This window comes from Podarcis gaigeae, assembly GCF_964106915.1.
Source record: "Podarcis gaigeae genome assembly, chromosome: 2".
Classification (NCBI taxonomy): Eukaryota; Metazoa; Chordata; class Lepidosauria; order Squamata; family Lacertidae; genus Podarcis; species Podarcis gaigeae.
Genome location: NC_139679.1, coordinates 124,965,645 through 124,990,197, shown reverse-complemented (window position 1 = coordinate 124,990,197; position 24,553 = coordinate 124,965,645). Strand labels below are relative to the sequence as shown.

The window sequence follows — 24,553 nt, the reverse complement described above, 5'->3', positions numbered from 1 at the left end:
CCTTGTTTCAAGTTGAAAATCAATTCCCCACTTCAGAATAAAAACGGTGAGGTGTACTCTCTTCATTGAAGCAGCAGAAAAACACACAACTTTCAAAAATCAAAACTAAATGAAGACATTCTTTTTTGAAGGTTCATGAAATGTAGGGGCCTTGTTGCCAAGGTTGCAGTCGCTTTGGGGGTCTCGATGTCTTCTTGCATAGATGCCCAGTTGCTGAAATGGAGAGCTCAGCCTACAAGTTTATCCCCACTACCACCACCATATCCAGTCCTGACATTTTCTTCCCTCACCTCAATCCTTTTCATCGCTGATCAGATTCCTTTGGGCAAGCAACACAGCAGGGATGACAAAGGGAAACAGGACAGGTGTGTGATAAACCTGTGTCCCTCCATATGTTGCAGGACTCCAATTCCCATCAGCCCCCCGGCAGCATAGCCAGTGACCAGAAGTCAGGGAGATGGAAGTCCAGCAACATCATGATGGTCCCAGTCATGAAATAGGGGCAATTTCCCTACTAAGTATGGAGTGAGATTGTGTGTGTGTGTGTGTGTGTGTGTGTGTGTGTGTGTGTGTGTAAAGAAGCATAAGAGACACCAGAATACAGTTACTTACTCATCAAACCTAGTTAATGGGGGCTGAGAAAAGACATATGGAAGTTGATCGAAAAATTGTTTTGGAGAGATGACCCCACTAACGAGGAAGTCTCCAGGCCGGAAGTAATTCTGCGCTCCCTTTTCTTCCCTGATCAGATTCAGGGGGCATTTTGCCTTGGGGTTTCCAAAGACTCCGTGAGGCATCAATAGCAGCAGCAGAAGTAGCAACAGCAGGGATACCATTCTGGCTGTAGCTCCTGCACCTCTCCTGAGAGCCAGTGTGGTGTAGTGGTTAAGAGAGGTAGTCTCGTAATCTGGTGAACCGGGTTCGCGTCTCCGCTCCTCCACATGCAGCCGCTGGGTGACCTTGGGCCAGTCACACTTCTCTGAGGTCCCTCAGCCCCACTCACCTCACAGAGTGTTTGTTGTGGGGGAGGAAGGGAAAGGAGAATGTTAGCCGCTTTGAGACTCCTTAGGGTAGTGATAAAGCAGGATATCAAATCCAAACTCTTCTTCTTCTTCCTGTGAGTTTATGCAAGGGAAATCTCATGCAAGACCAAAGCTGCAGTGTCATCACCCATGGAGCTAGTGGTGACTGATGACTTCAGAGTTTTTAAAGATCACACACACATCTCCCCCACTTACACCTGCTCTAAATCTTGACTCACTCTGTCTCCAACAGAGATATTATTCCCCCAGGAACGATGCAATGAGTAACCTCATGTTGGCCTTGATTCTGATGCCTCGGCAACATCCATAAATCTCTCTTGGGCTTCGGCTATAGAAAATCACCATGATTTCTGTAATTACAATAGGAAAAAGCTCCTCTCTGCAACATCCTGGAGCCGATATGTAGTTAGAGGGGAAGCAACAGAGCTGGAGAAAAACATGTTTGTGAGGGATAGCAGATGCAACTCCCAGTCTGACATCAGCCATGTGTTTGTTTGTTTGTTTGTTTGTTTGTTTGTTTGTTTGTTTGTGTGTGAGAGAGAGTTTGGCCTGAACTTTTCTGACAATAGTATTAGAAGAGCCCGACAACAGTTTCCTTTTTTTAACAGTTAAGATCAGCTTGAGAGTGGAATGATCTCCCTTGGGGGGAGGGTGTGGACTCTCCTTCCTTGGAGGTTTTTACGGAGAGGTTGAAAGGCCATCTGTCATGGATGCTTGAGCTGAGGTTCCTGCATCTGCAGGGACTTGGACTAGATGACGCTTGGGGTCCCCTTCCACCTCTACAATTCTATGATTTACATATATATATGCTGTGGGTTAAACCACAGCGGGACTTGCTGATCAGAAGGTCGGCGGTTCGAATCCCCGTGAGATCCCATTGCTCGGTCCCTGCTCCTGCCAACCTAGCAGTTTGAAAGCACGTCAAAGTGCAAGTAGATAAATAGGTACTGCTCTGGCGGGAAGGTAAACGGCGTTTCCGTGCGCTGCTCTGGTTCGCCAGAAGCGGCTTAGTCATGCTGGCCACATGACCCGGAAGCTGTACGCCGGCTCCCGCGGCCAATAAAGCGAGATGAGCGCCGCAACCCCAGACTCAGTCAGGACTGGACATAATGGTCAGGGTTCCCTTTACCTTTTACATACACCTGAGTCCAGGCGGAGAGAGAGTCCAAAGCTTTCGCATGACACAAGGGTTAGGATTTTTATCCACCTGTGCTGCTCCAGTATGTAGCACTATGTTTGTTTATATCATGTGAGTGTCTGAGAGCGTGAGACAGGAAGTCTCAGCACTGTTGGAAGTTTAGTTTCACTTCTGTGTGTGATGCTGTTCTGTACTGCTGCTGAGAGAGCACAGACATGCTGATGGATTATTTGTATATAGACTGTAAAATAAAGTAGTTTAGAGCTACTGATTGATTCTTTCTTCTGCTATGAGATGCCATAAGGTAAGTGTGCTCCTCTCAGGAGGGAGGGGTCGCTTATTGCCGGTCTCTCTGAACTGAGGGAGATTTACAGCCAGAGAGTGACCATCGGAGAGAAGCCTTGGTGTCCTGGGAAGTTGGTGGCCTTCCCGGGCGTTTTCCAACAGAGTCCTCCCAACTCCAGACACCAACCACCAAGCTCTGGCCCTCAACTGCCTCCTCATTCACATTCAACCTTCGCTTTCAAACTCCCAGCCAATCATCACTCGCCACCAACATTCCGATTCCCTCTCCCAGGGCCGGCCCACCTATGAGGCAAGGGGCTGCAACTGCTCCAAGTGGCAGGATCCACAGGGGCAGCAGATCTGGCCTTCAAGGGATGCATCGCCTGCTGCTCCTGCCACAGTGACAACAACAGCTGAGGGATTGCCCCTTCGAAGCCAGATCTGCCCCTTCCATGGCATCCCTGCCCGTGCTGCCACTTGGTGAACAGGAGGGGCTGAGAGCCAGTGTGGTGTAGTGGTTAAGAGCAGTAGTCACGTAATCTGGGGAACTGGGTTCGCGTCTCCGCTCCTCCACATGCAGCTGCCGGGTGACCTTGGGCCAGTCCCACTTCTCTGAAGTCTCTCAGCCCCACTCACCTCACAGAGTGTTTGTTGTGGGGGAGGAAGGGAAAGAGGAATGTGAGCCGCTTTGAGACTCCTTAAAGGGAGTGAAAGGCGGGATATCAAATCCAAACTCTTCTTCCCTCCCCCTCGTTCCCAATGTGGCTCTTTGTTCCCTCCTTGTTTCCAACATAGATCTTCACTAACCCTGTCTTCCTTGGCAGGTGGACACCATTTTCTGGTTCTCCTCAGGTGCCAAAATGTCTTGGGCCGACCTCTGTGACTGATCCTTAAGGAGGCTGTGCTTATATAAATAAAGGCCCACTTTTCCACTTAAATCGTTGGTCTGCTGGCGTTCCTCTGTAGAATCAGGAGATTCATTTGGGAGACCATGAAGGGAGAGGAAATAAAACCCTACCGAGGAAATAGGGGTGATGCATTTGAAGGCTTTATTAACCCAACCTACAAAAAAAACCACCATAAAATAACACCCACTCAGGTTAGGAAGCTATCGGATATTAGATCGATAGATATAGGCAAGCTTGAACACTTACACGGGTTTCTCAGTTAGGAGAAGGCAAGCAGTTTTAATTAAGAGTAGAAATCCAGTAAATGAGAAAAACATCACAGGAAGACAAGACGGCAAATTTCCAGCAGGGTCCACAGCATGCCAGAAATGACAGAGAGCGCTTCCCTTCCACGTAGAAGAGGTCAGGTGTTTTTGAATAGCCTGCCCACCCCATGTAAAAAATAATGACGATCAAGTGTCCTCGGTTTTCTAAATATTCTCCTCATCACGCTCTACACAAAAGCTTTGACATCCTTATATGATGGAACATGCACAGGAACCGATTCTGAGCGTTTTGCTCCATCTCCAAGAAATTAACCAAAAAGATGCACGCGTAGCAAACGATGGAAGTGCCAGGTTTTGAAGCAGACGATCCGCCGGGTCTGATGGCACATGAACCCAAACCAAAAGCCTTTGAGCTTTGCCAGTTATCTGAGGTTTTCGTGGCTGCCTTCCCAGGACTTCCGGGGTTCCCATTGAGGTCCCCATTGAGAAGGCGCACTGAGAAACCCCCAGGGTAAAAGTGAGAGCTGCAATGGAGTGCTTCCAGCCAGCCACGAAAGCCTGCCCTTTCCCAGGTCACTCCATTCCCTATCCCTTCTGCTCCAACATTCAGCATCGAGTCGCAGGACCGAAATTTGGCTGTTTCAGCTCCTCCCAACCCCACTGCTATCCCTGGCCCCAAATGGTGTGTTGTGCGTTTCCCAAAGAGGAGGGTGGGGTTATAGGCAAGGGAGTGGCGGTGGGGCACTGGAGGAATAAATGACTGACAACTTTGAAAAGCTGGTATCACTGAACCTAAAGAGTTTTAACTAGCTTCTGAATAAATGTGCAGTAAATTGTTACTGTTTGGAAATTTAATTGCGTCCTTAGCTGCATGTTTTGGTGTTCCCTCAAGCCAGCAGATCCACTCCCTCCCACACAAAAAAATATGCATGTGATGGGGCCATTTTTACTTCACAAGGATCCATGCTATGAGGATCCTATAGATGCAGAGCTCCTTCAAGGCCGTGTTTTCTTATTGGGGGTGGGCTGGGGAGGGAGTGCATTTGCGGCATGAAAATGCATAAGATTTCCACAGGAAACTACAGAAGGTGCCTCAACAGGAAGCAGTGTAGGGATCCAGGAAATTGCAGGCCTTAACAGCTGCTCTGGGTAAATTGATTGAAAGCATTAATAAAGATAGAACAACCAAACGTATTAGAAGAACAAGTCTTGCTGTAGAAATGCCAGCATGGCTTCTGCTATTGAAATAGTTCTTTGAAGAGTCCAGCAGGTAGATACAGAGAAGGGGATGATCCAGCTGACATTGTGTAGCTCGGTTTTGTGAAAATGTCCCCCACCAAAGACACCTGGGCAAACCTCTGCTTGGCCGCTGTGAGGAGAAGCATGCAGCCCAGGACTCCCTGCACCTCTGCCCCCGAAGGTATTCACTTCCTTGGTGTGATGACGAAGCAACGTAAATGAATAAACGACGGCAAAATAAATGCCCCCATGTGGCAAAGCAGGTATGAAAGGGGATCCATCCTTGCGGTCATGGATACTCACACTGAAACCAGGAGACAAACAAGATGGGATCACAGAACAGCAGCCTCCACCTTTTTCACACCTTGGACCCACCTTTCACAAAAGAAGGATCCATTTCTTAATTTTGTGGGGTGCTAGTGCCGATGTAGTGACCCACCTTGAGGCCGAGATGCAATCTGGTAAAAGGGTAAGAGAACTTCCTCATGCAGTGCACAGTTAAACCACGGGACTCCCTGCCACCGGAGGCAGGAACGGCCACCAACTTGGATGGTTTTAAAAGAGGATTAGACAAATTTGTGAAGGAGGAGTGGGCTATAGATGGCTCTGAATACCAGTTTCTGGAAACCACAGGAGTTGCTCTTGTGCTTGCGGGTTTTCTATGGGCCCCCGATTGGCCCCTGTGAGAACAGGATGCTGGACTAGATGGTCCATTGGCCTGATCCAGAAGACTCTCTTTACATTTTTATGTTAAGACGAAATGCCAGACAACATGGAGCCTCTGAGGGCAGCTGATTTCTCAAGCCCGCACATTATCTAGAGCAGTGTTTCCCAACCTTGTGCCTCCAGCTGTTTTTGAACTACAACTCCCATCATCCCTGACTAGCAAGACCAGTGGCAAGGGATGATGGGAATTGTAGTCCAAAAACAGCTGGAGGCACAAGGTTGGGAAACACTGATCTAGAGGACAGTTTGCACGCTGGTTGGGTCCATTGGCCCGGTCACCTTTGCCTGTGGTTGGGCCTGACAGGCTAAGAAAGCTCATCTAATTACAGTGGTACCTCGGGTTAAGTACTTAATTCGTTCCGGAGGTCCGTTCTTAACCTGAAACTGTTCTTAACCTGAAGCACCACCTTAGCTAATGGGGCCTCCGGCTGCCACCGCGCCACCAGAGCACAATTTTTGTTCGCATCCTGAAGCAAAGTTCTTAATCCGAGGTGCTATTTCTGGGTTAGCAGAGTCTGTAACCTGAAGCGCCTGTAACCTGAAGCTTATGTAACCCGAGGTACCACTGTATTCATACATTTCTTCTTGGAAGGTGGTAGGCTCTCCTTCACTGGATGTTTTTCAAAGGAGTCTGGGACGCCACCTGTCAGGGGTCCTTTTGCTGTGATTCCTGCTCGGCAGGGGGTTGGACTAGATGACCTTTGGGTCACCCTTCCAACTCTGTGAGTCTATGACCACCAGAGACACAAGTCATTTAAATGGTAGGACCAATGCACCATCTCAAGTTCTGAGCGTTTCTAAAAATTCCCCAGAGTTTCCCCCGTTTTAAAAAATTACCACTGATCTATGGTTTCTCTTCCGGCACAAGTTCAACGCACTGAACATTTATGTGGTGCTTCAAGTGATAAGCGAGGCTGTTGCTTCGGCTGAAGCTTTTCCCGCACTCGGAGCACTGGTACGGTTTTTCCCCCGTGTGGGTCCTCTGGTGCGAGGTGAGGTTGATCCGCTGGCTGAAGCCCTTCCCGCACTCGGAGCACTTGTAGGGCTTCTCCCCGGTGTGGATGGTGCGGTGCAGAGTCAGGCTCACCCTCTGACTGAAGCTCTTCCCGCACTCGGCGCACGGGTACGGCCTCTCCCCCGTGTGGACCGTCCGGTGGCGGGTGAGGTTGATCTTCTGGCGGAAGCTCTTCCCGCAGTCCAGGCATTTGTACGGCTTCTCCCCGGTGTGGACCCTCTGGTGCTTGTACAGCGTGGAGCTCTCGCTGAAGCGCCTCCCGCACTCGGAGCACTCGAACGGCTTTTCGCCCGTGTGGATCCTTTGGTGCCTCAGGCGGCTGTTGCTGCACCGGAAGCTCTTCCCGCACACCGTGCAGATCCACCACTCCTCCCCTGTATGGACTCGCTGGTGCCGAGTGAGGTGGTACCTCTGGCTGAAACTCTTCCCGCAAACCGAGCAGATCCACCACTTCTCGCCCGTGTGGACTCTCTGGTGCCTGGTGAGGCTGTAGCGCCGGTTGAAGACCTTTCCGCACTCGGAGCATTCCAGGAGGGTCTCCCGCTTGTTGATCCTCTGATGCCTTCGGACGCTGGGCTTGCTCGCCATGCTTTCCACGCACAAGGGAGGGAGCGCCTGCATTTCGTTCCCATCCCAATGTTTTTCTTGCGTCGGAGCTTCGTGGAAGTTGGCTCCTTCAAGCAAGACACCCTCCGCCTTGCAAACCGGTTCTCGCGGCTCCAAGTCACTTCTCTGCTGTTTGGCAACGATCCCGCTCTCCATCGCTTCACCTGAAGGGAGAAAGAGGGAAATGAACCTCACGCCACCAAGCAAAAGCCCAACTCACTTCTACAGTGGTACCCTGGTAGTCGAACGGCTTAGTTGTCGAACAAATCGGCTCCCGAACGTCGCAAACCCAGAAGTGAGTGTTAGCGAACGTTCTTTGGAAGCCGAACATCCGACACAGCTTCCATGGCTTCCGATTGAGTGTAGGAAGCTCCTGCAGCCAATCAGAAGCCACACCTTGGTTTTCAAACCATTCCAGGAGTCGAACGGACTCCCGGAATGGATTAAATTTGAGAACCAAGGTACCACTGTATATCCCAGTTGTATCATAACTTTTTTATTTAAAACTGTGATGCGACTACATTTGGAGTATTGAGTACAGTTCCGGTTGCCACACCTCGAAAAGGATATTGTAGAGCTGGAAAAGTTTCAGAAAAGGGCAAGGGGATGGAGCGACTTCCCTTTAAGGGAATGTTACAGCACGTGGGACTTTTTAGTTTAGAGAGAAGGTGAGTAAGAGGCGATACAGGAGAAGCAGATATGGAGGAAATGGGCAGAGAAAAGCTTTTCTGCCATTCTTACAACACTGTGGGCAAATTAAATCTGCATACCGCTCTTTATCGGAAGATACCAGGGTGGTTCACAACAGAAAAATACAAAATGAGAACAATGAGTACATAAGGAAACAAAAACAAAACAAAGAGCTTCCCTCCTACAAACACATTTTAAAAGTCAGAGCATGTTAATCAGCCAAACACCTGATTGGAGAGAAATGCTTTTCGCCTGGCACCTAAAGACATGTAATGAAGGTGCCAGGCAAGCCTCCCTGAGGAGAGCATTCCACAATAGGGAGCCACTGCAGAAAAGGCCCCGTTCTCATTTTGCCACTCTCCAGGCAACCCTCCATCCCAACCCGTTTCTTGCGTTGGTAAGAAAGAGATGGTACACGAAGAAGTGCCTCCAGAGGATGATGATCGCAGGGCCCAGGTTGGTTCATAACTATGGGCCTAACCCCACACAGGAGACGGTGATGGCCTCCAACCTAGATGGCTTAGAAAGAGGACTGGACAATGCCATGGAGGAGAGCTCCAGCTATCAATGGCTACTAGCCAGGATGGATATGTTCTGGCTCCCATCAGAGACGGCAATGCTTCTGAGTACCAGTTACTGGAAACCACGTTGCCCTTGTGTTCGTGTCCTGCTTGCAAGTTTCCCATAATAAAGACCTACATTGGCTCCCAGTACGTTTCCGAGCACAATTCAAAGTGCTGGTGTTGACCTTTAAAGCCCTAAACGGCCTCGGCCCAGTATACCTGAAGGAGCGTCTCCACCCCCATCGTTCTGCCCGGACGCTGGGGTCCAGCGCCGAGGGCCTTCTGGCGGTTCCCTCATTGCGAGAAGCAAAGCTACAGGGAACCAGGCAGAGGGCCTTCTTGGTAGTGGCGCCTGCCCTGTGGAATGCCCTCCCATCAGATGTCAAAGAGATAAATAACTACCTGACATTCAGAAGACATCTTAAGGCAGCCCTGTTCATGGAAGTTTTTAATCTGTGATATTTTAGTGTATTTTTGGTTTTTATGGAAGCCGCCCAGAGTGGCTGGGGAAACCCAGCCAGATGGGTGGGGTACAAATAAATTATTATTATTATTATTATTATTATTATTATTATTATTATCTGGTTGGCCACCGCGAGAACAGGGCGCTGGATTCCATGGGCTTCCAGCCTGATCCAGCGGGCTCTTCTTACATACTTCAGTCTGGATAACTGGTCCATTGCCTGATTTTGGATGGCATTGTACCCCCACTCATCACCCAAGACCCAGTGGCTAAGAGTGCCTTGCACCAGCTTCAGCGGATGGGACAGCTACAGCCGTTTCTTGACCAGGACAGACTGACCTCTGTGACCCATCACTGCATAGCTTCTGTTAACAGGGGGATAGGTGAGCCTTACCCAGAGAAACCAAGTTCCCATAATTCTCCACCATGACCTCCCACTGCAGAGATCTTTGGTCTGGATGCAGCAGAGCCCACTCCTCCTCTGTGAAGTACACGGCCACCTCCTCAAAGGTCACCGGGCCCTGGGAAGAAGAGGAAAAGAAAATGCTCATCACAGCTAATGCAACAATTAAAAAGAGAGAGCTGTGAGCCCTACGTACGCAGGCTGAAACCCTATCTGCCTGCGGACTGTCTCGCCAGAGTGGTGAATGCTCTAGTTCTCTCCCGCTTGGGCTACTGCAATGCGCTCTACGTGGGGCTACCTTTGAAGGTGACTCAGAAACTACAAATGATCCAGAATGCGGCAGCTAGACTGGTGACTGGAGTGGCCACAGAGACCACAAAACACCGGTCTTGGAAGACCTACATTGGCTCCCAGTACGTTTCCGAGCACAATTCAAAGTGTTGGTGCTGACCTTTAAAACCCTAAACAGCCTCGGCCCAGTATACCCAAAGAAGCATCTCCACCCCCATCGTTCAGCACGGACACTGAGGTCCAGCTCCAAGGGCCTTCTGGTGATTCCCTCCCTGCGAGAAGTGAGGTTACAGAGAACCAGGCAGAGGGCCTCCTGAGTAGTGGTGTTGGCCCTGTAGAATGCCCTCCCATCAGCTGTCAAGAAAATAAACAACTAACTATCATAAGACATTTGAAGGCTGTTTAGGGAAGTTTTTAATGTTTGATATTTTATCGTGATTTTAATATTCTGTAGGGAGAACAAGAAGAAGAGTTTGGATTTGATATCCCGCTTTATCACTACCCTAAGGAGTCTCAAAGCTGCTAACAATCTCCTTTCCCTTCCTCCCCCACAACAAACACTCTGTGAGGTGAGTGGGGCTGAGAGACTTCAAAGAAGTGTGACTGGCCCAAGGTCACCCAGCAGCTGCATGTGGAGGAGCGGGGAATCGAACCCGGTTGAGTCCACTGCTCTTAACCACTACACCACACTGGCTGGGGAAACCCAGCCACATGGGCAGGCTATAAATAATAATATATGATGATGATGATGATGACGATGACGATGATGATGATGATGATGTTACAGGGGACTGGACTAGATGACCCTTTGGTTCCCTTCCAACTCCACAATTCTATGATAAACCTTTGAAAGGGATGGAGGCTCTCCCTGCAAGATCCAGAGCTCCCTCAGGGATGCTCAGATCCTCCCCAGCTTTGGAACATCCTTCGATTGAGGTCAAGAGACACATCCTTTCAGGCCCACAGACGTTTGCAGGTGATGGAGGCACCCAAGTTGACCCTCCTTCCTCAGTTCCCCAGTTCTTCCGCTCCTACCTGTCCGGGCAACTGCGCAGCAACCATTTCCGCTCCGTCACACATTAAGGAAGGGCTGAGACCATCCGCCACAGGAGCTAGGCTACCTGTGAAGGAAGAGGAAGGAAGGAAGTGGGAAGGAGGCGAGATGCTGCACCCACCCACCTCAGTTGTTTCTCAGCCCTGAACTGCCTGGGGCTTGGCTTAATTACCACATTGGCCCAAATATAAGCCACACTTTTTTCTCAAATTCTGACCGTGAAAAGTTAAAGTGTGCCCCCTCCTTCATGTGTTCTGATGGTGTTTCCTGCTTGGCAGGGGGTTGGACTCGATGGCCCTTGTGGTCTCTTCCAACTCTGGGATTCTATGATTCTATGTGCCCCCTCCTTGAGAGGTCTGGAAGGTGGCAACATAAGAATGGGTCCTTCTCTACAGTGGCTCCCCATCTATGGAATGCTCTCCCCAGGGAAGTTCGCTTGGCACCTTCATTATACACCTTTAGACGCCAGGCAAAAACGTTCCTTTTTAACCAGGCCTTTGGTTGATCCAATTTACATCCTATGCCCTTTTAGAATGTGTGTGTTTTTGTGGTGGGTGGGGCTATTGGGTGGTTGTTATTATTATTTTTTAGGTACTTTGTGGTTTTATATCTTGATTTTATTCTGTGAACTGCTCTGAGACTCCCGGGTATAGGGCGGTATATAAATTCAATTAATAATAATAATAATAATAATAATAATAGTAATACAATTATACAAAAAAAACTTGGATTCCCACCCCTCACCCCAGTTTTAGAAAGGGCTGGAGATGAGGGCAAAATCCCCACCTCCCCACCCTTTCACCACTGATGGAAGGGAGCATGGGAGGGGCACCGTGAGAAAAGGATGGTTCATTATGTGGGCAAGGCTATTCTTAAATACCCACCTTCCAATTTTATCCTCACAACAACCCTGGAAAGTAGGTCTGGCTACGAGACAGTAACTCTTCTTATGTCCTAAAGAGCAACGTCCAGATTCTAGGCAACCCCCTCGAGAGACCAAGATCAAGCCAAAATGTGCTCCCAATTCCTGCTTACCCAGCAAGGTAGAAGCATCCCCTCCAGCGCCCCCCGGAATGGCTCCTCGGAACAGCTGCCTCCTCCTGCTGGCTGGCGGGACCTTCTCTACTTTGGGGGAAGAAGGCGCCCCTTTTCTCGTCCCTTGAACCTGAAAAAAAATTTGGGGATCCTCAAGTGGGGAATGGAGAAAAGGGATTAGGAAGAGGGATTTAGATGGGAACTTCCATCTGACTGTTGGAATTGGTTGTCATAGAGTTCCTCAGCAAACAGGTAGTGTGGCCCTAAAAGAAATGTTTTACAAGCTTCTGTTCCACTTTAACAGTGTCATTGAGCCCGGACACTGAGGTCCAGCTCTGAGGGCCTTCTGGCAGTTCCCTCACTGCTGAAGCAAAATTACAGGGAATCAGGCAGAGGGCCTTCTCGGTAGTGGCCCTGTGGAACGCCCTCCCATCAGATGTCAAGGAAATAAACAACTATCGGACTTTTAGAAGACATCTGAAAGCAACCCCGTTTAGGGATGTTTTTAACGTTGGATGTTTTATCATGTTTTAAATATTCTGTTGGGAGCTGCCCAGAGTGGCTGGGGAAACCCAGCTGGTTGTATGTATGTATGTATGTATGTATGTATTTTTATTACACCTAACACCACCACTTCTTACCTGGATATACAGAATAACCAATGTTGCTTGTGGAGGTGTAAAGCCACAAAAGCTGGGGTATGGCATATACTCTGGGCATGTCCCAAAATCAGAAAATTCTAGGAAGATACGGCGAAGGAAACTCAAGTAATAGCTTGCTATATTTTTAACTCATGGATCCCCCAATTTTTGCAATTCAGACATATTAAACAAACAACCAATAGAGAACAGGGAATGAATGCAACACCTCTTAACTGCTTCCAGAATTATTACTTTTGTCTAATCTGGGTGGGGTAGGGGAATGAGAAGACCGTGCATGACAGATCGGTTAATGAAAATCAGGAGCACAGTGTGCATGGTTAAGCTAATGTACGTGGCAAAAACCAGAAAGGACAGAAAACAATATAATGTCTTTATCGAGAAATTGAGTCTTTTAATATAAAAGTACTGGAGCAGTAACATGCAGGATAAGAAATCCATTTGTGCTACTTGTGACATTAATTGATTGAATTTTGCTCCTATCTTGTTAGTTCTAGATACCCCTTCTGCTTTTGCTTTATTTTATTTGGCCTCTGTTATTAAACTTTGCTTTCTTTTATTATAACAAATTAATGGGGCGGGCAGGGGGAGAAATTCCAGGGGGTTGGACTCTGGCTCCTTCCCAACTCCCATGATTTAAAGAAAGCGCTCTCACCTGCTCCCTTTCTTCCTGCCTCTTCTCTTCCACCTGGCTCAGGAGGAAGCCTTCGGCCAGGGCCACCGCCTGGGAGCTGGTCTCCGCTCCGCACTCCCTGACCCAGTTCTCCATCTCCGGGGGGAGGATAGTCAGGAACTGCTCCAAGACCACCAGGTCCAGCATCTGGGCCTTCGAGTGCCTTTCCGGCTTCAGCCACTGGCGGTAGAGGTGGTGGAGGCGGCTGCAGACCTCGCGGGGGCCCTCGGCCTCCTGGTAGCAAAACGCCCGGAAGTGTTGGCGCTGGACGTCTGAGCTGGCATTGCCCTCGCCCAGGATCTGCTGCACGTTCCTTTCCCAGACCTCCCCAGTGCTCCCAGTCTGGGTGACGTGGGGGTCCTTTCCTCCCCAGGGAGCCGCTGAGTCTGGCTTTTCCATCTCCCAAAGTTCCCAGAAGGAATCCAAGGATTGCCTTGCTCCGCGGAGAATTCTGTTCCCAAACCAAAGGCTGCCGGAATTTGATTGGCGTTAGAGGGGAGGGTGTCAATGTCCGGCAAAGTCTGCAAGCCCCCCTCTTGCACACGCCTAAGGGAAAGATGCTTTGCTAGGATCAAAGGGTGACCCCGGCTGGAACCTGTAAAAGACGGCAGAGACTTATAAGCAGCCAAGACAACGTCACGTCCCCCCCAGTATTCTTGCAGAGAAGTTGGTAAAACGTAGGTTGGATGAGGTAACTGTTAGGTGGATTTGTAGCTGGTTGACTGACTGAACCCAAAGAATACTCACTGGTGGTTCCTCGTCATCCTGGGGGAAAGTGACAACTGGGGCGCCGCAGGGTTCTGTCCTGGGCCCGTTGTTGCTCAACATCTTTATAAATGACTTGGGCAAATTTGCAGATGTCATCAAATTGGGAGAGGTAGCTATCACTGAAGAAGGCGGAATCGGGATTCAAGGTTCTTACACTTGGGCAAGAATAACAGCTGCACAAATATGAGATTGGGGACACCTGGCTTACTAGTCAAAAGGATATAGGGGTCTTAGTGGACCGCAATCTTAACATGAGTCAACAGTGTGATGCAGCTGGGGGGGGGATTTAATGCTATTCAAGGATATCAACAGAAGTCTAGTGTCAAGGGAAGTCATAGTACCACTCTATTCTGTCTTCGTCAGACGGCACCTGGAATACTATGTACAGTTCCGGGCAGTATAATTTAAAAAGGATGTTGACAAGCAGGAACGTGTGCAGAGGAGGGCGACCATGATGATCAAGGGTCTGGAAACCAGGCCTTATGAGGAATGATTGAGGGAGTTGGGCAAGTTTAGTCAGGATAAGGGGAGACTGAGAGGAGATATGACAGCCATCTTCAAATATCTCAAGGGCTGATGCATGGAGGAGGGAGCAAGCTTATTTTCTCGTGCTCTGGTAGGACAGTCTCCCTGGGAAAGCTGTGGACTCTCCTTCACTGGAGGTTTTTAAGCAGAGGTTGGTGGCCATCTGTCATGGATGCTTTAGCTGAGATTCCTGCATGGCTGGGGGTTGGGCTAACTCTACCATTCTATAAAATAAAAAAATTCCTTCCAGTAGCACCTTAAAGACCAACTAAGTTAGTTCTTGGTATGAGCTTTCGTGTGCATGCACACTTCTTCAGATACACTGAAACAGAAGTCACCAGACCCTTCTATATAGTGAGAAGGTGGGGAGGGGTATTACTCAGAAGGGTGGTGGGATTGGGTGATTGGCAGATAGCTGTGATGAGCCTGTTGACGACTCTTAACGACTGTAATAGGTCTTACAGGAAAAAGCAAGGGGTGAGAAGGTGAAAAATGGCTTTGTCATGTATAATGAGATAAGAATCCAATGTCTTTGTTAAGACCAGGTCTCTCCATGGTTTTAAGTTTGGTGATAAGTTGCAATTCAGCAGCTTCTCTTTCCAGTCTATTTCTGAAATTCCTTTGTAATAGAACAGCTACTTTGAGATCTTGTATAGAATGTCCTGGGAGATTGAAGTGTTCTCCTACTGGTTTCTCTGTCTTGTGATTCCTGATGTCCGATTTATGTCCGTTTATTCTTTGGCGTAAGGTCTGGCCTGTTTGTCCAATATAGAGAGCTGAAGGACACTGTTGGCATTTGATGGCATATACAATGTTAGACGATGAGCAATTAAATAGTCCCGAGATGGTATGTGTGATGTTGTTGGGGCCAGTAATGGTGTTGTCCGGGTGTATGTTTATTTTGTTTTGACTATGGCAGACTATGCTTATCGTCTAACATTGTGTATGCCATCAAATGCCAACGGTGTCCTTCAGCTCTCTATATTGGACAAACAACAACAATAGGTAGCCCTCTCCACTTTGAATCTGTGTACAGTAATCCTCTTTCAAAGCCATCCAGGTACCACTTGGCTCCCCCCCCCCCCAAAGAATCATGGGAACTATAGTTTACCCCCTCACCGAACTACAAATCCCAGAATCCACTCAGTCATGAATCTGGCACCATCCCACACTCCAACCTACCCCAAGGGGCAGTTGAGAGGTTTAAAAATTGGGACGGGAGGCCTCTCTTTGGAGAGAGAAAAAACAAACTGCAAAAAATCAAGACCAATCAGCAACAAAGGAGGCTAAAACCAGCTTTCTGCTTGCCAACCCCACAGCGAGAAGTTCTGCCCTTGGCCCTCCCTGCCCTTGAGCCCCAGCCCCAACCGGTTCGCTCCCCCAACACCTATTTCTCTCCTCCTAATGCAAACTGGTTCGATACTGGTTCCAGTGCGAATCTTTTGTTCTGACGCTGGCAGCCGGGAGAGGAGGTGGGAGAGGGCTGGCCAGAGCAGCCCACCTCTTTTTGGAGGAAGGGAATAACTGGAGTGGGACCGCGGGGGGGGGGGAGCGGGGAGAAGATCTCCCCCAGCCTTTCTCCCCAGCCAAGCGCCTGGTACCCCTCCCTCCTTTTGTCTCCACCCGCTGCTGAGCCTTTTCCCCTCTTCTCCCTACCCCCACCTTTGCAGCCCGCCCCCAAATGAATTTGCCACTCACCTGCTCCCCACTCCCACCCCCAGCTTGGAGGAAGAGCCAACCTGAGTGGGTGGCTGGGGGGTGCCGGTGGTGGTGGGAGGAGGGGAGAAAGACCCCAGGCTCGTAGGATGCTCTGTGCGCCGCGCAGCCACCCGCCCCCTCCTTCCCTCCCTCCATCGCCCCCTCCCCTCCTCCTCCTCCTTGCACGCCTCTCCAGGAACCCAGCCTCGCTCGCTTTAACCCCTTCCTCGCCGCGGACCCACACAGAGAGGGCCTCCCTCCCCATCGCCACCCACCCACCCCCGGGATCCCTTTGCAAAAGCCCGGAGAGAATCCGCAAGAGGACTTTGCAGCTGGGGACGCGGCAGAGGGGCCCTCCTTCTCTCCAGGGTCTTGCATACAGAAGCCCACCCACTCCACTCCCTCTGCCTGCTGCCACCCCCACCCCACCACGCTAAGGGGTCCACCGCGGCTGCAGAAACGCACTTGGGGCTCTTTTTCCATAAAAGAGCAGCCCCGTGACGTGGAGCCCCCAGAGGCTGAGCCTCCTGAAGTGAGCTGGGAAAGGAATCCAGTTTCTTGTGTTGCAGGAATTTATGTATAGGTTGGGGGTGGGGATTGCCCCTCCAGCAGATATCATGCACGTGCAGCCCACTACCAAAACCAGCGCAATCACTTTTGTGACTTTTATTATTTGTCGCTACAAAACACTTCATCACAATTTCTTCCTATCTATTCAAAGGGCCTCTGCTGCACGATACCAAGTGTAAGAATTCCCTGATAAATGTATCTATGTACTGGCTCACTGGGAAACTTCAGAAATTCATATAGACAGGTGAGCTCAGCTGCTCAGCAGCCCCTCTGCCTGAGGGAGAATCCCTGGCATCCTGATACCTGAGTGCCAGACAGGTAGCCATTCCAGAAGTAACAAACCCAGATGAAGACAAAAGGGTGGGATTAACTTGGCTGGGAAACAGGGAAATGTAAATATCTTTTTTGTTACACTTGATAGGTGTTTGGTGGAGGGCAAGGAGAACCATGGGGCAGGGCCCAGGATGCTCAGATTACTGCCACCAGACCTCCCCTTTCATGATGTAACCATGATGTATGAGTGATGTAGTTTGGGGGGGGGGGGTAACATGGGGATTAGCAGCTAATAAAAGTTTGGGTTTTCTTTTGTTTGGGGGGGGGGCTTCCATCTTGTTCCACCTTGTGGCAGGTGGGAGTCCTGTCGTGACAGTCTTCAATCAAGACCAAGCCTACTGGCTGCTGTTTTGCTCTGGTATTCCTGGCTGGTGTCCTTGTTTTTTGTCCAAGTGAGCCGATACCTCATATCAAGACACAAGAGGGGATGAATCCACAAATCCTGCGCCCCAAGCATTGGGGGTAGGGGGAGCAGATCTTGGCAAGATCCCAGATCTCATGCCCAAGATCCCCATAACCTTCCTAACCGGCCAAAGTCTTGCATGCTAAACTCTAGTTTGGTGTTTCCCAACCTTGGGTCATCACCAGCTGTTTTTGGACTACAACTCCCATCATCCCTTGCTAGCAAGACCGGTGGTCAGGGATGATGGGAATTGTAGTCTGAAAAAAACAGCTGGAGACCCAAGGTTGGGAAATGCTGCAAGTCTAGTTGGTCTTCTCCCGGTTTGTGGGGGCCTCTTGTGTTTTGTTCCCCTCCAACGTTTCTCCGATTAAAAGAGGCACGTCCTAATCATCCTGGTCATTTTAATATTTACACCCCGCTCCTCTGACTGGGTTGCCCCAGCCACTCTGGGCAGCTTCCAAGATATATAAAAACGTAATACAACATTTTTTAGAAAAACATTCCCTATACAGGATTGCCTTCAGATGACTCAGGGGTCAGATAATTCCATCCCCTCCAACATTCCTCCAATGGAAACACGGACGTCCTAAGGAAAAGCTGGACCTTCTGGGATCAAATCAAAAACCAGGGCGGCTTCTCTAAATCAGGGACTGTCCCTGGAAAACAAGGACACTTGGGGGGCCTGTCTAGTGGGAAGTGTTTAATGTTTGATTTTTCTTTAATGTCTTTTTAATATTCTGTTGGGAGCAGCCTAGAGTGGCTGGGGAAACTCAGCCAGATGGGCAAGGTATAAATAAGAAATTATTATTATTATTATTATTATTATTATTATTATTATGGCACTTTCTAGATCCGTACTTTCCAGACCCTAAATGTCACATCTGCTGTGTTTGTAAAGGCTACTGTGGCAGTTTTGCGGTTCAGGGAAGCCATAATGAAGCCTTCTACCTAAAACCTTTGCTCTATGGGATGGGAAGCAGTTAGAGGAAAGCAAAGGAAATTGTCGAAAAACTTGGAAAGGTCTGTTAATAAGAGCTGCCCACTTGGGTCCACCCAGGCCTAGATGCCTTCTGGCTGGTGATCCGATGGATTCTGGAAATATGAGGGGAGATCCCCTTCTTCTAGAGCCCAAAGGCTGAAGTGGCCTTGATGGGGGGCCGTCGTTGAGCCACTTGGTCCTTGAGGTTCATACACAGTACAAAATCATGTGGAGGTGGAAGATGTCCCAAGGGTCACCTAGTCCAACCCCGTGCAACGCAGGAATCGCATCTGTGTTACATATTCTGCATGCACAGAATCATAGTTGGAAGGGACGTCATCTGGTCCAATCCTGCTCTCCAGGATTCCCCACCAGATTCATCACCCAATTCGTGTTTGTTTGTTTGTTTGTGAGAGAAACTGACAAAATAACCTCCATGTCGACCAAAGTTTGAGGGAACCTCCTGGAGGTTATTTTGTCAGATTCCCTCAGAAACAAAAAAAAAGGGGGGGGGAGTGAGGAGTCCCTCAAACCTCAAGTTTAATTTCGACCGTAGCTATTAAGGAAGCCAAATGCCCTTGTAAGCGTTCCCACAAATGTCCATTGCAAGGGTCTTCCCTGGTGACTGGGAGTGGCCGCCGAGACACACCAGTCTTGAAAGATCTACATTGCTTCCCAGTACGTTTCAGGCATATAAAAGATATGACGCTGGAAGATGAGCCCCTCAGGTCGGAAGGCGTCCAACATGCTACTGGGGAAGAGCGGAGGGCAAGTACAAGTAGATCCAGAGCTGATGAAGCGGCTGGGCCAAAGCCGAAAGGACGCTCAGTTGCGGATATGCCTGGAAGCGAAAGGAAAGTCCAATGCTGTAAAGAAAAATATTGCATAGGAACCTGGAATGTAAGAACCATGAACCTGGGTAAGTTGGAGGTGGTCAAAAATGAGATGGCAAGAATAAATATTGACATCCTGGGCATCAGTGAACTAAAATGGAAGGGAATGGGTGAATTCAGTTCGGATGACCATCATATCTACTACTGTGGGCAAGAAACCCGTAAAAGAAATGGAGTGGCCCTCATAGTCAACAAAAGAGTGGCGAAAGCTGTACTGGGATGCAATCTCAAAAATGATAGAATGATCTCGATACGAATCCAAGGCAGACCTTTTAACATCACAGTAATCCAAGTTTATGCACCAACTACTTGTGCTGAAGAAACTGAAATTGACCAATTCTATGAAGACTTACAAGACCTTATAGAAGTGACACCAAAGAAGGATGTTCTTCTCATTATAGGGGATTGGAATGCTAAAGTAGGGACTCAAGAGATAAAAGGAACAACTGGCAAGTTTGGCCTTGGAGATCAAAACGAAGCAGGGCAAAGGCTAATAGAGTTCTGTCAAGAGAACAAGCTGGTCATCACAAACACGCTTTTCCAACAACACAAGAGACGACTCTACACATGGACATCACCAGATGGGCAGCATCGAAATCAGATTGATTATATTCTCTGCAGCCAAAGATGGAGAAGCTCTATACAGTCAGCAAAAACAAGACCTGGAGCTGACTGTGACTCAGATCATCAGCTTCTTATAGCAAAATTCAAGCTTAAACTGAAGAAAGTAGGAAAAACCACTGGGCTGGTAAGATACAATCTAAGTCAAATCCCTTATGAATACACAGTGGAAGTGAGGAACAGGTTTAAGGATTTAGATTTGGTGGACAGAATGCCTGAAGAACTATGGATGGAGGCTCGTAACATTATACAGGAGGCAGCAACGAAAACCATCCCAATGAAAAGGAAATGCAAGAAAGCAAAGTGGCTGTCCAATGAGGCCTTACAAATAGCGGGGGAGAGAAGGCAAGCAAAATGCGAGGGAGATGGTGAAAGATACAGGAAATTGAATGCAGATTTCCAAAGAATAGCAAGGAGAGACAAGAAGACCTTCTTAAACGAGCAATGCAAAGAAATAGAGGAAAGCAATAGAATGGGAAGAACCAGAGATCTGTTCAAGAAAATTGGAGATATGAAAGGAACATTTCGTACAAAGATTTCCATAATAAAGGACAAAAGTGGAAAGGACCTAACAGAAGCAGAAGACATCAAGAAGAGGTGGCAAGAATACACAGAGGAATTATACCAGAAAGAAATGGATGTCCCGTATACCCCAGGTAGTGTGGTTGCTGACCTTGAGCCAGACATCCTGGAAAGTGAAGTCAAATGGGCCTTAGAAAGCACTGCAAATAACAAGGCCAGTGGAAGTGATGGTATTCCAGCTGAACTATTTAAAATTTTAAAAGATGATGCTGTTAAGGTGCTACACTCAATATGCCAGCAAGTTTGGAAAACTCAGCAGTGGCCAGAAGATTGGAGAAGATCAGTCTACATCCCAATCCCAAAGAAGGGCAGTGCCAAAGAATGCTCCAACTACCGCACAATTGCACTCATTTCACACGCTAGCAAGGTTATGCTTAAAATTCTACAAGGAAGGCTCAAGCAGTATGTGGACCGAGAACTCCCAGAAGTGCAAGCTGGATTTAGAAGAGGCAGAGGAACCAGAGACCAAATTGCAAACATGCGCTGGATTATGGAGAAAGCTAGAGAGTTCCAGAAAGACATCTACTTCTGCTTCATTGACTATGCAAAAGCCTTTGACTGTGTCGACCACGGCAAACTATGGCAAGTTCTTAAAGAAATGGGAGTGCCAGATCACCTCATCTGTCTCCTGAGAAATCTCTATGTGGGACAAGAAGCTACAGTTAGAACTGGATATGGAACAACTGATTGGTTCAAAATTGGGAAAGGAGTACGACAAGGCTGTATTTTGTCTCCCTGCTTATTTAACTTATATGCAGAATTCATCATGCAAAAGGCTGGGCTGGATGAATCCCTAGCCGGAATTAAGATTGCCGGAAGAAATATCAACAACCTCAGATATGCAGATGACACAACCTTGATGGCAGAAAGTGAGGAGGAATTAAAGAAGCTTTTAATGAGGGTGAAAGAGAGCGCAAAATACGGTCTGAAGCTCAACATCAAAAAAACGAAGATCATGGCCACTGGTCCCATCACCTCCTGGCAAATAGAAGGGGAAGAAATGGAGGCAGTGAGAGATTTTACTTTCTTGGGCTCCATGATCACTGCAGATGGTGACAGCAGCCACGAAATTAAAAGACGCCTGCTTATTGGGAGAAGGGCAATGACAGGCCTAGACAGCATTTTGAGAAGTAGAGACATCACCTTGCCAACAAAGGTTCGTATAGTTAAAGCTATGGTTTTCCCAGTAGTGATGTATGGAAGTGAGAGCTGGACCATAAAGAAGGCTGATCGCCGAAGAATTGATGCTTTTGAATTATGGTGCTGGAGGAGACTCTTGAGAGTCCCATGGACTGCAAGAAGATCTAACCTCTCCATACTGAAGGAAATCAACCCTGAGTGCTCACTGGAAGGACAGATTGTGAAGCTGAGGCTCCAGTACTTTGGCCACCTCATGAGAAGAGAAGACTCCCTGGAGAAGACCCTGATGTTGGGAAAGATGGAGGGCACAAGGAGAAGGGGACGGCAGAGGACGAGATGGTTGGATAGTGTTTTCGAGGTTACCAGCATGAGTTTGACCAAACTGCGGGAGGCAGTGGAAGACAGGAGTGCCTGGCGTTCTCTGGTCCATGGGGTCACGAAGAGTCGGACACGACTAAACGACTAAACAACAACAACAAACGTTTCTGAGCACAATTCAAAGTGTTGGGGCTGACGTTTAAAGCCCTAGATGGCCTCAGCCCAGTATACCTGAAGGAGTGTCTCCACCCCCATAGTTCTGCCTGGACACTGAGGTCCAGCACCGAGGGCTTCTGGCGGTTCCCTCACTGCGAGAAGCCAAGTTACAGGGAACCAGGTAGAGGGCCTTCTCGGTGGTGGCGCCCTCCCTGTGGAACCCCCCCCCCACAGATGTCAAAGAGAACAACAACTACCAGACTTTTAGAAGACATCTGAAGGCAGCCCTGTTTAGGGAAGCTTTTAATGTTTAACAGACCACTGTATTTTAATACTTTGTTGGAAGCCGCCCAGGGTGGCTGGGGAGACTGAGCCAGATGGGCGGGGTATAAATAATAAATTATTATTATTACAAATTATTATTGGAGGGGGCCCGAAGCCTTCGAATCCTCACACAACTGAAACTCCTGAGGGGATTCATATTTAGCTGTTCATCTGACTGCGGCCCCCTAGGTGAGGGTATCTTGTGACCACAACGAGCTTTCAGGCCTAGAGGAAAGACATGGAGAGGGGGCTTTCCTCACAGAAACCGGTTTTTGTTTGTTTGTTTGTTTTGTTTTGTTTTGTTTTTTACCCAGACATTTTGCCACCTTCAGAAAAAAGAGCGGCAAACTCCTCAGATGGAGGAAGGCTCCCTTGTCTCTGCCCAGATTGATCATATATTGATCCCTGCCTGTTCTGAGAAAAAGTGTGTCCCACCTTTTCTCCACAGAAACGTCTCTGGAAACTCTCCAGGCTTCCAATCCAGGCTTCTCATCTACTTTTTTAATTTCTGAGGGAAACTGACCCAATAACCTCCATGACGACCGAGGTTTGAGGGAACCTCCTTGAATCCCCTCAGCACAAAGAGGGAACACAATGGTTGCCGATGTAACCACAATCTGCCGCACCATACAAGTCTCTGGCAGTGACGATACGACACAAATCTGTGGCCCAACAACTCCTTGACCAAACCCCCCTCAACGCTTTGGGGTTGGAAAACATGGAGGTGATCCTTTGTCAAATGCTTTATTCATCAGAGACTTTACTCAAATCTCACAAACCCTGGATTGCTACCTTTTCTAGCAGCTGACAGACTCTGAGGAAAAGGGACAGAGCATCAGCCATCAATGTAGGAAACGAGAAACTAACTTAACCACCTTGTGGGGCATCATAGAAAGCTGGAAGGGACCCCGAGGGTCATCTAGTCCAACCCCTTGCAATGCAGGAATCTCAGCTGAAGTGGCTTGTGAAACACACTGTAGGAGAGAAGTGGGGGGGGGGTCAGGCTGTGCTCACAGAGTGCATTAAAAAATGTCCCCCGCTCCAAAAACAAAAATAAGAATCTTGATAATGTTGGTTTACCAAAGTAGTTTTGTTGAGTGTTACACTGGAATGGATGAGTTGAATGTTTATATATAGCTGACAGACGAAGAATCACAAGTTCTTTATTCTCTTTCTTTCCTTTCCCTTTCTCATCTCTTTCTGTCTCTATTTTCTCCCTGTTTCTCTTCCCTTTCACCCTTTATTCCTTCTCATGCCCTTTTCAAATTCTAATAAAAATTACTCCAAAAAAGAAAAAACAGAATTTTTAATTTAGCGAAGTACAGATTCAGTTTGTGGTGTTTATAAGCTAATAACATTTGTTCCTGCTTTTTTATGACTTGTGTTTTTGCTTAATTGGCCAATTAGCCTTTATCAATTATTGCTTATTATTCATTACTGGATTTGTGCATTACCTGCACTGGAACTTATAGGTGACTTACATACATTCAAATGGTTTAGCCCAGTTGTCAGTTCTGTGATGCTTAGTAAGGCCACTTCTACAACTGAAGATCTTTCCACACTCCATGAATTTAAACTGTTTCTCCCCAGTGTGGGTTATCTGATGTAAAGTAATGTGAGCACTCCGGCCAGGATTTGAAATTAGCAGGGTGCCATGCTGACCTTGTGGGTGTCACTGTTGATGTTTAGTCGTTTAGTCCTGTCCGACTCTTTGTCACCCCATGGACCAGAGCACGCCAGGCACTCCCGTCTTCCACTGGTGGATGTCATGACACCCCATAAAACACAGGTCCCCTCTCCTGGGTCACTTCCCTGGCCCCCTTCCTCTGCCACATAAGGAGTGCAAGCAACACTCTATTCTTTTGTAGTCCTCAGCAACATTTGACACCCCACCAGCCCTCGCACCACCTTCCCAAGGTGGGGAGTGAGGTGCTGGGCTCCAAAAAGGAGGTGTGAAGGCTGTGTTAGGGTCCTAGAGCCCTCCTACCTTCTTCCCAAAGCCAAGTTAGCACTTTCCCAGCTTTGGGAAGTAGGTGGGAGGGCTGTAAGATTTGGCCACGCTGTTCTAATTTGGAGGCCACACATACAGCTGCTTTAATCTAAGCATCAATCATTTACGTTGATATTTGATGTGCATCTGAGCAGATGGTATCCCAAAGAGCTTCAGCAACAGGGCAAACTGAAAT

At 48.3% G+C, this 24,553-nt stretch overlaps 1 protein-coding gene across 5 annotated transcripts; it reads right to left on the bottom strand.

The window, feature by feature from the left end:
* Nucleotides 1-3,498: 3,498 nt before the first annotated feature.
* On the bottom strand, nt 3,499-16,219 carry LOC310837558 (zinc finger protein 213-like). 5 transcript variants are annotated; one of them, XM_083724340.1, is made up of 8 exons: nt 16,049-16,199; nt 13,040-13,652; nt 11,726-11,855; nt 10,672-10,757; nt 9,337-9,463; nt 6,207-7,390; nt 5,836-5,940; nt 3,499-5,695 (listed from the first exon to the last, which is right to left on the bottom strand). In XM_083724340.1, exons 2-6 carry the CDS (start codon nt 13,454-13,456, stop codon nt 6,450-6,452), a joined length of 1,701 nt encoding a protein of 566 aa, XP_083580466.1. In that variant the 5' UTR covers nt 13,457-13,652; nt 16,049-16,199; the 3' UTR covers nt 3,499-5,695; nt 5,836-5,940; nt 6,207-6,449. The 5 variants fall into 5 exon arrangements, with proteins under 5 accessions (XP_083580466.1, XP_083580468.1, XP_083580464.1 ...); XM_083724342.1 differs by having other exon boundaries at nt 16,090-16,198; XM_083724338.1 differs by having other exon boundaries at nt 5,836-7,390; nt 16,049-16,219.
* Nucleotides 16,220-24,553: the final 8,334 nt, after the last annotated feature.